The 14,372-nt window shown below is 37.1% G+C and overlaps 1 protein-coding gene across 5 annotated transcripts in view; it reads left to right on the forward strand.

The window, feature by feature from the left end:
* DGKB (diacylglycerol kinase beta) overlaps positions 1–14,372 on the forward strand; it is a 700,192-nt gene that overhangs the window by 153,585 nt on the left and 532,235 nt on the right. For 3 of the 5 annotated variants that reach the window (XM_032305332.1, XM_032305329.1, XM_032305330.1), the window contains exons 4-5: positions 1,013–1,033; positions 8,788–8,941. In XM_032305332.1, coding sequence (XP_032161223.1) covers positions 1,013–1,033; positions 8,788–8,941 — 175 coding nt within the window. The remainder of the gene's footprint in view (positions 1–1,012; positions 1,034–8,787; positions 8,942–14,372) is intronic. The other 2 variants (XM_032305334.1, XM_032305331.1) reach the window with 1 other exon arrangement.

Consider the following 14,372-nt stretch of genomic DNA (forward strand, 5'->3'; position numbering starts at 1 on the left):
TACATTGAATGGTATTTCTTACATAACAATTATGGCATATTCCAGTGCATGCAATTATTACTAAGTCATGCCCAACAAGGTAAGAGAGTCTTACTTGTCTCCAGCTAACATTATATGAATCATACAATATTAAGAGTATGATTATATTTCGTTTTTAGTAACCATCCAGTCTCAGTGAGGTGGTTCACAGTAAAAGAGAGCAAGATATCTCAGATATAAATGATTCATGAAAGCAATAAAATTTGATAATATGAGAAGAACCAAGTTGGCATTGCATTTTATATATGTAAAATATATATAGTATATTATAAGTAAATATATTAATGCAATAATATTTAATATTAATAATATTAATATAGAAACATATTAATACAATATAATAACATATATATACATTCCTCCCAGGGTTTCCAAATTCAATTCTAAATTATTCCATTGATGTCTAAAGCCAAGGGAAGAAATTAAATAGTGGTATATGTATGGGAAGATATTTATCTTTAAAGGCATAGTAATGGGCCAGGCATATTACTCTCAAAGATGGAAGCTTTAGGAGTGAGAAATAAACATTAATAATCTAATATAGATTTATATATACTGTTGTGTTTTCATAATCTTCTCTGGAAGGGTTTAATCATCTTATATGTAATATTCATTATATTTATTGCCCAATGGAACTATTTGCTTATTACACTCCCAGATGGATCTGATAAATGATTCTCAAATTTTAGCTTGTATTAGAATCAGCTTTTTAAAACAGAGATTGCTGCCTTCTCTCCTGCCCTCTCTTTAGTTTCTGTGTTTCTAGAGTGAGGCTCAAAAATGTGTATTTCCGTCAGCTTCCCAATTGATGATAATGATACTGTCTCAGGACCACATTCTGAGATTCATGGGTCTAGGGTATGTATTAAAAATCAATCTGTAAAATCGACCTTTTAGTTATCAGCAGAATGAGTTAATGAGTATAAGTTATCTTTCATTAACACCTGTATTCTTTCTTTCCTTGCATGCACAGAAACAAGACATTCTTAACCAAGTAAGACATTTTCTTTTCTATTAAAATCTGTCTTTTCTCTCTTTATTCTGATGTGAGCTATGAATTTCTCATCCATATCACTGACCTGTACCTCTGTACCATTAAGATTCGTATAAAATATTCAAGGCTATCTATAATCCTTATAAAGTTATAACTGACTGGTATTTGTTCAAATCAGAGTCTTGAGTGGAGAAGCTAATACCTTAATGGACTCAAAGAGGGTCTAGAGGGTGGGATTTAGTTTTGTAGACTCTTGAATTTAATTTTCTAATATCATCAAAACATGATAAGACTCCAATAAAATAATTCATTTACTGAGAGTCTTTATTAATTTACAATAAGAGGTTTATAATTGCATGTAAGTACAATTGATAGGGATTTCTTTGGGGGGTGGGGATTACACATCTATAGTGCTATTAGAATCTGTAAGGGAAATAGAACTGAAAAGCCACTGAGTTTTGCCTTCCGGGAAAAAGAGTAACTCATCTCTTGCTTCAGTCACTCTCTCCCCGTAAAGCCTATTCTGCAAAGCAAGTTTTGGGTCCATACTTCAGCTGGGTGCATAGAATTACAACACATTTTGGAAATCTCTGAATGGATTTTTTTATTATATTAGGAATATGACTTGTCAAAATGCACGAGATACTTAAAACTATAATATTGTCTCCCCAGGACAGTAGTGGATATATACTAGCTTTTTATTCATAAGTTTCTCTACGGTTTTAATGACAGCAGACTCTGTGATCTCATCCCCAACATGTTACAGTACAGTTGGTCACACCAGAAGGATCCTGATTGCCTTAGATACAGGTCCTACATATTATAATCTCCTAGGATGAGGCCAGACTGAAATGGCAACTCATGGACTGTGATGACTTTTACTAGTCTCTTTCAGAGGATGACACTTCCCTGATCTTATCCCTGACCTCTGGCAAACCTACCAGTTCCCCCAAAGACAGACTATGTGAGCTTTATGGTTTTAGGAGGCGATGCTTCAGAGTCAATCGCTGCTTTTATAAAGCAGAGGATTTAGCTATTAAAGAACATTTATTGAACACCTTGGTCAACAAACATGCCTTTCTGCATAACCTCCATCCCTACTAGAGGCTTTCTGGAAACTGGTGTCAAAATTAGCCCTGCTTTTTCTAGGGATCAACAGAATGAGTTTCTTCCTTTTCCTGGCTATGTCTTTGTTCCATATAGAGATGTTTAATAGGCAAGAAATTTCAGTTGCAGAATAGAAGGAACAGGGAAAGCTGAGGTTAGCCATGGGAGGTGGGGTTGGGAGAAGGACATGCATATTTATTGCTCTATGGTGTTCTTGGTCTGTGAGTGTTCCCTGAGTGTAGGATTTTCTCTTTACATTTCCTGTCAGTAGATGATCCTTGGCCCAAGGCTGAGTTACATTTCACAGTTCCCTGGGCTTCCCTTATCTTGGTACTTGGTACTCTGCACTATAGGTTCTGCTCATGTGTATAACCTTTAAATTTAGACAACTGAGTTGCTTCATTCCCTTAATAAGAAACCTGGGAATTCATAACCTACATTTGGTAGTGCTGCTGCCTAATGTAATATTTTAAGTGTATTTTAGCAGTGATATTGACACTGATATAATTATTAGCAATCATATAAACACCCTTTTATTGTAAGCTCTAATTGTCCTTCCAGAACCAAATTCAACCCTTCCCATTAAAGAAAGCATCTGGAAAGTATAACAGAGAAAACGAGGTCTTAGGAGTCCAACTGAACTGAGTTCAAATCCCACATCTGCCACATATTAGCAGGTCATGGACAAGTTACTAGCCTCAGTTTGTTCAGCTATGCAGCGAAAAGAATATTGGCCTTATTGAGTTGTTAAGAGGGTTAAATTCTGAAGTGTATATAAAATAATTAGCTCTGTGCCTGATGTATAGGCATTCTATTCATGTTTAAAGGTGGTGGCTGTTGATCACACTTGAGAGACCAACATGATTTCATACAAAAGTTCTAGAATATACACGAAAAGTGAAAGTGGGAATATCTGAGATATACCACCAACCAATCCTGTCACCTTTATTTTCTGAGCCTCACTTTTCTCAACTATAAAGTGAGAAAATAGAACTCTGATGTCTTTCCAACTCTAAATTGATTTCCTTCTACCATGAGGTATGAGTGGAGGACATGAGATGTGATTTGTTTCCCCTGCCAAGCCTGGCCACAATCCAGAATGCTGTTCGGATACTAGAGATATTGTGTCTGTTGTATCTGTTCCTCCTCCCACAACTTCCTAAGTGCCAGGATGGTTAGTTAGCAAGGAATGGAAGTAACATGTTACCCAGTATTTCTGCTTCTCTTCTCTATGACTCCAATGCAAATTCAGTCCTTTTCTTCTTCTTATCAAACCTACAACCAGAGCACAGTTTTGAAAACAGACCACCATACTGAATAATAAAACACCCTCTATAATTCTGTGTTAATGACCTCTTATTAAGATTGTATTAATGATTGTTGAAATATAGTAACTTTCTTTTCAGTATGTGACATCAGTTAGAATGGAACCATGTAAAAAGTTTGAGAAAGTATTTACATAGATACTTACGAGCTTAATTAGCTGCATTTTAGCATAATTGCAACACATCACTTTGAATAGCTTCTTACAGGTATCTTGTAACCCCACTAAGGATCTAGTCTTGATACACCAAAAAATATACTACCTTGTATCTATGACAACATGAAGAATTTGATTATAGGCCATCTTCAATATTGTATCCTAAATTAAAAACTTAATGATTAGACTGTTTCAAGGGGCTACGTGATACCTGTCACAGTTGATATATTTCTCCCTTTACCTTCTATAATAAACACACGGTAATTCATTTCCTCCTACTCTAGTCTGCCCTTACTCCTATTCTGCTCTCCTGCCCCTCCTCACTGGCTTTTTAGAAATACCTCTGAAACAGGATCATTTTTATACCTCAGGGCTTTCGTACTACCTGCCCTTTTGTCTGTCTGAGATGGTCTTTCTCCAAATATGTGCAAAGCTATCTCCCTCATCCCCTTTAAATCTATATTCAAAGAATGGATTATCATTTCCTGATTTTTAGATTTAAAACTACAAGCACCCCTCTCCCAAAATATATAAACATTTTCATCTTTTTTTCCCCCCACAACACTTCATACTTTCACACGTTGTACATTTAGCCTACTTATTTTTCTATTTACTTGTTCCCTTTGTTAGAAGATAAGCCTCTGGTGGGAAAATTTTTGCATGGTCCAGTAGCATCTCTACCCCAACAGCTAGAACAGAGTCTAGTACAAAGTGGGTGTACAATGAACATTTGCTGAATATGAGAAAATCCCCATCCTGAAACCACCAGAATAAATTAATGATAGAGTGATGACATTTATTTTCATTCACTTTGAATCTACTTGGATGAATACTAGTGTTATTTTTTTAGTATTAGCAGGGATTTAAAAACAAAGGATCCAGATGGTCAGATATAATAATGAAAGGCATATAGAAATGTGTTTTGAATTTCTGCCAATTTGGCAGCAACATCTGAGCAGCTCCGTCAGTCTGAATTCTTTGCAGATTCTCTATGTTATCTCCCTAAATAGTCTGTGGCTGCTCCTTAAGGGGGAAAAAAAAAATGAAGAAGCCGTTCTCAAAATTTTAAACCTTCTGTGGTATGTATGTCTCCGAGCTTATAGCCAATTTGATATTTGAACACTCATTCACTAAAGTCCAACCCAACTTTTTTTGTTCGTGTTCCCACTGATGTGCATATAAGTGATCTCATTCTTTTCAAGGGTTTCAATGTGTTCAAAACCAATTTTAATGATGTTACATGAGAGCAGTAGAAAACAAGATACTTAAATTGAGTGACATTCTACTGAATCATGAAAGAAGGAAAATATGTAGTTAGAGGACAGTGTCCACAGAAAGGTCTGCTATGTTGGACAACATGGAATTTTAAAAGATTTGAAAATCTTTTACCAACCAGAAAAGGAGATGAGATAACCAGAAAAAAGATGGAAGAATAATTCTTCTCTGAATTGGAAACACTGAAATAGCTAATTTTTGGCTTTAAAGGAGTTTGAGTTTTATAACTTTGTTAGCTGTGTGTAATGATCGAAATGTAAGGGAGGGGAATTTTGCTCTCACCAACACTGTGAAGAAGCTTGAAGGAGGTTTATATCATCAGTAAAACTTAATAGATGACATCATCGCATAGAAAACTTCATTCTTATTTTGATAATAGACTTTTATTTTTTAAAGTAAAATGGCTGTTTATAAATGTTCACGTTTTAAAAGCAGGATTTAGTCAATGCTGCCTGATATAAAACAATAATTGCAAAATGTCTAAAACACCAAAACTGCAGACTTGATTGAGGAAGATGTAGTGAATTTTCTGGTTTTCTGGACTAATAAAGAGGAAAGCAAATTAAGATAATAAAAAATCCATTAAACCTCAAACCAGGACTTCCTTTTATTATTTTATTATTTCATTTATTTTACATGCTGTGCCCCCAGGGGCATGTTAAGTGCTTCATATTGATTTATTATTACATTTAGATGACAATCTTGAATGGTTGATCTTATATATCACTTTATATGGAAAAAACTGAGGCTTAGAGCTGTGAGAGACTAAAACTAAACTGCTTTTGGCTTACTGAGCAAGGCAGGGGTGCAGCATTTAATTTTAGAAAGTTTTCCTGCAACTGAAAAGGAAGGACCAAGGAGTAATGCATTCCTTATTAACAGGGATGCTGTACATTTTTTTTCTTTTTGATTGTGTATTTTTCTGGCTTTCATCATTTAATTATAGGCTCTAGTTTCAAAGAGGTTCCATTTAGGTTATGTAAGGCTCTATAAAGAGCACACACTTGGGATGTGGCAGATTTTTTCTTTAAAAGAGCAGTTAAATTCCTTGCCCCAAATCACTCAGGTGGATATGGAGATATTGGAATATGTTACAAAAATACTTTCTTCTCAAGTCCTTAATTTTCTTCTGTTTGTTGGTTGGTTGTTACTATTTTCTTTTCTTATCATGTTAAACTCTTGTCTTAAAATAGTTCTGTTGTAAAATATAATCATATGCTAACAGAAGATCCAGAGAAAAACTGTGAACAATTCTAGTCCTTTGTTCATATCTTGTTACCAGCTTTCTAAAACAAATTATAATAGTAACCAAAAGGGATGCACCCATGTAATGACTTGTTAAATGCATATAAAAACATTTGAGGTAATGTGGTTTTGAGACTTTCTCTTCAAAAATTGTTTGAAATTTCCAACAGACCAAGAAGCAGATGTTGTTATTCTTACCTATAGATGGAGAAATTAAGGCACAGAGAGATTAATAAATTGCCCACCCTGACACAGTTTGGAAGTGTTGGATCTGAGAGTAGATCCAGGTAGTCCGACTTCAAAACCATGTTCCTGTCATCTGTTGTGTTGGCAAACACAATGCTGACCACGGAAGGTTTCAGGCTAAGAAGCAAGAGGGAATATAAATAACCATGCTTCTAACCACAGTGTCTAGGAATATGTTTGTTACAGAAAGTTGCCATATTTTGTAGTAAAATTAACTCCTGGTGTCCCATGAGGCTTCACGCATTTGCGGACTGTCTGCCAAAGTTGGTTACTAATTCAGCTGAGCGTGGATTACTTCTCTCAAGACAGGCATTGCCTAAGGAATCTTCTTAGTAAGAGTAGGTGTCTCCGCTCAAGAAAATGCATTTGGATTCAGTAGTCTGACTGTTGGCCTTACCTGAGTCTTTTGAAATCTCAGTTTCATTCATGGTAGCAAATTGGTTTTCAGAAGTACTTCTGCTACCTGAGGCTATTCTTATGTTTTTATATTATTCATGGTTTTTAGTTATGTGGCTCACTCCACTAGTAGAATTTATAATGTTTTGTGGTGGTGGTTATTTCTTATATATGGAAGAAAATGAAGCCTTTTTTACCGACACTGGTGTAAATGTCCAAAGTGCCTTTCGTGAATAAGTAAAGCAAGATTAAATGAGCTAAAAATGTCAGAATAAGGAATAGACAAGAGTTTTGCAACCATTAATAAACAAAGTGAAGTTTTTTGTTTTGTTTGTTTTTGGTTGTTGGTTTTATTTTGGTTTTGGTTTGGTTTTTTTTATTGGCTTGAGATTCTATTAGGTTCAGAAGCATACAGAGTACATATTTTTCTTTTTTTTTTTTTAAGATTTCTATTTATTTATTTGACACACAGAGAGAGAGAGAGAGCACAAGCAGGGGGAATGGCAGAGGGAGGACTCGACCCTAGGACCTTGGGATCATGGCCTGAGCCGAAGGCAGATGCTTAACGACTGAGCCACCCAAGCGCCCCATAGTCTATATTCTTAATTGGCCCATGATCTAATCTACAAAAATATACTTTCTCTAGTGATATCCCTGTATGTCACATTCCATTTTAGGTTTATTCAAAACAATGTTATAATAAAATTGGTCATTCTGTACCATCTTACCCCAATATAATTGCATGGAACAAATAAATACTTTTTCTATCCAAAATAGCAGTTTCAAGAATTAATTTTATTCTCATCTGCCAGAAGTTTGATCAAAATTAAGAATGTCAGTCTGCCAAATTTAATTTTTGCTCTGTTTTTAGTTTCATCTAAGTTACACTGAACCGGGTAGGAAAAAAAAAATGCCCTTCAAGGGCTTCCTATGAGGCCCATTGACCATGCACTTTTTTGATCTGGACAGGTGTGGCTTTATTCCAGCTTCTTCTCTGTAGGTCTCCTTGTCCTTTCAAATGGCCTACTGGATGGGACCCAACACAATGCCGCTGGCCTCTTCCATATGGTCTACATTGATTTCCCAGGAAGCCTTTATGCGTCATTGTCCCTACGGTCATGAGGGTGTTGGCCAAGCCCAGTACAGTACAGTACCATTTACTTGCCTTTGTCCCAAAGCATCTATACCCTTGTCCTCAATTTTCCCGGCAAGAGTCAGATCCTGGTCCACTGTCCTCTGCTCAGAGAAGGCAAGCTCTCCAGGTGGCTCCTGTGAAATCCTCTCCTTAACTGGAGGATAGAAGTGGTTCCCATCACTGTTTCCCTGAGTGGACATGGGCCTCTCAATGTAGTGATGGCTCTCTCCAAATAAATGTCTGGTTTTTCGCTTGTTTGTTTTTGTAGACCTGCAGCGAGTATGCATGGGCAACGATCTTGAAATAGGTTTTTTTGAAAGTTTGCATGGGAAGTTTTAGAATTTCACTTTGGAATTTCATATCAGTTGATGTTGGTGTTACGGTAAAACTCTTACATTAACCCCTTTCTCCAGTTGTCGAGAACAAGATTCACCATTAGAGACAAGGAAAGGAGAAAAGAGAAGTTCTTGTATTTCAGAGTATTCATGCTGTGTTCATGACTCCGTCTCACATTACTTGCCCGATTGAGTTCTAATAGTAACACAGTGGGATCAGGAATATTACTCCCAATTTACAGAAGAGGAAACTGAGTCTCAAAGAATAGATTTTTTTAAGGTGATACAGACAGTGTGGAGATAGAAACGTCTGACTGGAAAGCTTCTTGTTGCCCTGACACAGGTGAGGTGTATGTAAATGTCTGTACATGCGAGCTCCACTGTTAGCCTATGACTGTGTTTCTCAGTTACTGTCCTTTTGTGGACTTGGATATAGAAATGTTTGAGTCATTTCTACTACTGTTGATTCTGAACTTAGAATATAATCTTATCATTGGCTGAGTCTTATAATATATATTTAATTTTTTTTCCCCAGACAATAGATTTTGAAGGTTTTAAGCTATTTATGAAGACATTCCTGGAAGCAGAGCTTCCCGATGATTTCACAGCACACCTTTTCATGTCATTTAGCAACAAATGTCCTCATTCTAGTCCAGTGGGAAAAAGTAAGCCTGCTCTCCTGTCAGGAGGTAAGTCTAATTATGTACTTTAAAAATGTATATGTAGAGAAATACCAGAGAAAGTTCTTCTGACTGAAAATAAATGACCCCAGGAAGTAATTAGGGTTCACACACATGCGAAGAGATAGCATTGAATAAGATAATTCTGTAATTACAAAAGAAAAAAATGTATATGTAGTAAAATCCTCGAAAGGAAATTCAGTTTCAAGTTCTCTACAAGAGAAGAGATTATTTGCTTAAGAAATATCTTTCTTTCAGGATTTATACTTTCATACTAAGATTGTGCAAAATATTTAAAGTGTCTCCAATATAGTAGTAGCTAAACATTAGAGAAAATATGCTTTATCATTATCCATCACTTGTCATTCAAAGTCTTAGAAGTCTATGTTTAGGTAATAATTTTAAGAGAAACTTCCATCAAATATGGAAAAGTGCTCTTTGAAATGACTAGTTAAATATAGATAACTTTATACATGAAAATGTAGTCACAAAGCAGTTATGTGTAGGAAACATAATATTTATATCACTTCTGTAAATTTCTAACATACTTTCAAAGAAAAGGCTTTTCTTTTTGGTAAGATTTTATTTATTTATTTGAGAGAGAGAGAGAGAGAGAGAGAGAAAAAGCATGAGAGGGGAAAGGGTCAGAGGGAGAAGCAGACTCCTTGCTGAGCAGGGAGCCCGATGCAGCACTCGATCCCAGGACCCCAGGATCATGACCCAAGCTGAAGGCAGTCGCTTAACCAACTGAGTCACCTAGGCACCCTGATAGAAGAGTTTTGATTTTTCTCTTAGACACTTATTTTTTTAAAAATTTAATATCACCGTGGAGATGATTGGTTCTGTCATTATGTGTAGCTTTTCAGAGATGTCTAATGAATTAATACTTGTTGCTAATTGTGTCCACCTCCATCCAGTCAGGAGAACAAAAATCTCACTGTATTACCCTAGCGAATGTAAAATAGGTGGCTGGTTAAACAGTGGGGGAGGGTTGAAAAACCAAAGACAATTCCTACGGTAATGCAGAGGTAGAATCACAGGAAGCATGTGCCACTCCTAGGTTGAAATAATCAAAACTCAGAAGTTTGGAGGAAGGACTTCTTCGAACTGGAATGCTGGGTTCTGTGGGGAAGGTGTCACCTGGCAGGTCTCACTCTGGGACCTCTGTGGAGGGGATACTTCTGGGTTCGGTAGCTCAGGAGCTCAAGAGGGGCTTGCTGCCTGGCAGTTAGACCTCTTAGGAGCATCACAATGGTCTGTTCAGGATTGTGTAGCCAGGCTCACTGTGGCTTTCTCAATGTGGAAATAAGCTGGAGACGAGAGCCTGTTGCTCCTGGAAATGCGTACTGGAGAGATCTAACAGGAAGTGAAGACAGACTAGCAGGAAGCAGCCGTTTCTCCTTCCTTCCGTGTCATGTCTCTCTAGTGCCTCTTCTTACTGCAATAGGAATCCAGCACGTAATGGGAGAAATGTGGTCTACAGCAGTGTTTCTCATACTTTTTGTGATCTCAGGATTTTGGGGGGTTCCTAAAATTATTTAGGACCCCAAAGAGCTTGGGTGTTAACTATTATATCCATACTAAAGATCAAACACTGTAAAAATAACAATCATCAACCTATTATGTTAACAGAGATAACATTTTTCTGAAAAATAACTTTAAAAACTAAAAACACTCATGAGAGGAGTGACATTGTTTGATATCCTTGAAAATCTCTTTGACCTGTGGCTTCCCATCTGCTTCTGTGTTTCTGTTGCTGTATCATATGTTACGCAGCCTCTTGAAGAGTCTACTGCACACACACGAGAGAATGAGAGGAAAAAAGCAAACGGTACCTCAGAATTACCAATAATAATCATTTAGATCTTACAGATTCTCTGAAAGGGGCCTGGGGATTTCAGGGGAGACACTTGTCTGGAGACTTCCAGCCCTAGCTCCCGAAGTAGAATATCAAAGTGTGGATAACGGAATAGAAATTGTTTAATAATTGACACTAATAAATTCAAAAATGAAAACATCCAAATAAGAAATAGGTAGTTGAGCCATAAACAAGGCTTAGGCAATTTGATGAGGACTCCATACTCCGAAGCTTTATGTTGTGCGGCTTCCGTTTCTGTTCATGAAATAATGTATCTTTCCTAGAGCAATCACGTTTTGGTGCAAGCTGATTTAGTGTACACCTTCCACAGGATATATTTTGACCCTTTCAAAATATATAACTGAATACATTCATCATAATCCTTAACTACCCTTGAGTATTTTTAGTTCCTTAAATAATTCCCCTATATCATGCATTGAAAGGACTCACCCCACTTGTTTTTCTCTGAGTGAGTCTTATTCAGCCTCTTCTTACGGTGTGCTCTTGGAGCTTACCAGTGTTCTGGGCCGAGCATTTTAAAATGGGACAGTTCCTTACTTTGATCTAGAAATTAAAACTCCCTTGTTCTCCATTTCATGCTATAAATGGATTGCACATACCATAGACTGAATAAAATAACAAAATTGTCTCTTCTTTCATTTTCTATGAAGCAGTACTTTCTTGCATACGGAGAAAGAAGGGGGGCAGTTTTGGGGGTGTTGTCTGAATAATTGCATCCGACTTGGAGGGAAGAGAGGAGAGATTCTAATTAATTAGGTAGGTTTGTAAAAAATTAAAATCTCAAACCCTCTTGTCTTCAAATAGCATGTAGTAAGTATTACATATAAGATGCCAAAAATACAAGGAGTAGAAATCGAATCAGGTTCCAAAATGGAAAAAAAAAAAAAAAATTAAAGGGTAACAGCTTGTACTTCATTTGGGACAGCCACATATTCTGCACAGATCTACTTGAAAGGAATTGCAAGATGGGCTGTGTAGCTCTCATGCAGCAAAAAATAAACTGGAATTCCTTTTCAAAACTTGGTCTCCACATTGTAAAGCATTAAGTGCATGGTGTCCTTTGTAGGACTGTTTTCAACCCCATATTCTTTCAAACTTACCTTTGATAGTAAAAGTTAAATGGTTTTTTTATGTTTAGAACCCTGCTTTGCCATGATCGAAGTTATCTACACAAGATGTAGTTAGGCTGAAAAATCACAAATAAATTTTGAATAGAAATGAGCTATAATCTGTTTTGTCGTCCCCCCTCCCCCGCTGAGAGTTTACTACATTTCATTACTACAGTACCAACAGGGATATGATAGTCATTCTTGACTCTGTATATCAACTAAACAATGGTTTCTCAATAAAAAACAAAACTAAATTGGGAAAAATATTATTGTTGGTTAGTTGAACAATATTCAAGTATTAGAGATATGGTAAATGTAAAACATTTAGTTTTTAATAGAATAACATTTTTAAATAGTTATAAAGAGGCATCAAAGGGGTGTGTGTGTGTGTGTGTGTGTGTATAGTTGGTTTTTGTCAGAACTTGCAGTAGCTACTGATACATCTGGTAGTTTGTGTGGTGAATGATTTTTTGGGGGGAATATCTTGTTGCAGTGTAAGTGCCTCTTATCACCTACTTAAAATGGGAGATGATTCTTTCTGCCATTCCCAAGTTGGATTTTTAATTTTTGAAGAGATCCCTAATGCTCTATCTTTCCAGCTTTCTCATAACCTCTTCTGCTTCATTGTGAATGTCAGGTCCCTAATGCCTCACATGTTTGCCTGCCCAGTGACTAATTTCTGATTTTAACTTCATCCCCAGAATCTATCACCTGAACTACTCTCTTTGCAGAATGGATCAATCGTCTGAAACCTTTGTTTTTTGGCAAATGGCTCGTATACCCTTGACCATGAATCAATATTATGATTTCAAATTTCAGTCCCTGCAACTTGAACACTGAAAGTAACCAAAGAGATATTTCATAAATATGCAGATTGTTACCTCTACAAATTCTTAACATCCAATTTTAACATGGCCTTAACACCTCTTCAGTTTTTTAAAAAATCCACCATAAAAACTATTTATTCTTGATACTGCCTCCTAGATCAGTTAGGCTAAAATTTTCCAACTTGCTTTAGTTTATTCAAATCTTTCCCTCATTCTCATTAGGCTAATTTTTTTTCATATCATACAAAAAATAGGCACTAACATAAAATGCCTCAATTATTCCCCATGCAACCCAGAACTGTTTCTTCAGCTCACAGAGAATATGTATTAACTATATTCCAGATGGAACTCTTCATTGGCTGTCCCATAAGGAATCGAACTAAATGTGTTTGAAAGTCAAATAATTATATTCTGCCCACACCTGCTTCTTCCTGTCTTGTCTCTTGGTGAATGGAACCCAAGTATCTATCACTTTTCCGATCCTAAAATCTTGGACTCTTCCAACCCTGTATTGCTTCATGCCTCATGTTTAGTTAATCACAAAATGCTCCCTTTTGCTCATTATAACTCCTGAAACATTCTGCCAGTGTCAGTATGATCCATCATTGCTTGTGTCATAGACGACCCATTAGCATGACTCCCAGCTGGGCCTGACTTCCCATCTCCACCATGTGCTTTCTCCCACTGAAGCCTGATTAGATTACTCTTGGGTTTCCAAGTCTTAGGCCTTCACTGTCACCTTGTGCACAGTTTTTAAAATTATTTTATTTTTCATAGGAACTTAAATCCTTGATATTTAAAGCAGATTAAGAAAGAGTTGCTTCGGTGAAGGAAAGGGGTGCAGGAGAGATGTACATACAGGAAGTCCCAGTCACTGGCCTTCCCACAACTTTAGAGACTCCCTTCCCATGCCGCCTGCCCCCTGCCCACCAACGTGGCTTTAATGCCACTCCAAAGCCTGGCTATTGCAGTGTAGAAGATGATCAAATCTGAGTTTCATAGCAGTGAGCACAATGCCATGTAGCTTGTGGATCTGCCTACAGTCCCAATTCTCTGTCTCTTGCCCGTTGCAGCCCAGACCCTTTAAATACCGAAGTGTTTGCTGTGACTTAACTCTGCTGTGGTCCCTTATCTCACAGCCAAACCCAACTCCTTCAAGTCTCAGCGAATGTGTCCCTCTAATTGCATGGCACATGCTGGGAGGGGACACTTGCAGTGGTCCCTGGGAGGCAAGGCTGGCACCATGGGAAAGGCACACCTTTTGCCTCTTGCCGAAGAGCTGTTGCCTCCTTCTCCCCGCAGCTCCCACCTAGACCAACTCTGCGCAGCAGCCCTGGGAGTGAATCCCCTTCAGCGAAGTGATCACCCTTAATGGTAGGTAGTAGTAACTTTTACTTTTGCCAAGAATATGGTCATTAAAAGAGAATGGAATTGATTTATTAACTGGTTCAGACACTTAGACTGTATATTTCTGTTGGGCTCCACACAGTCTAAATGTTGACTCTATAACAATAAGTGTTCATTATTAGCTATAGGGTAGGACAAGTGTTTTTTGTTGTTGTTGTTATTAATAGTTTTATAGGGCAGAAAAAGAGGATTTCCTAGCACCCTTTAGATCAGATCAT

The sequence above is a fragment of the Mustela erminea genome, chromosome 11 (assembly GCF_009829155.1).
Source record: "Mustela erminea isolate mMusErm1 chromosome 11, mMusErm1.Pri, whole genome shotgun sequence".
NCBI lineage: Eukaryota > Metazoa > Chordata > Mammalia > Carnivora > Mustelidae > Mustela > Mustela erminea.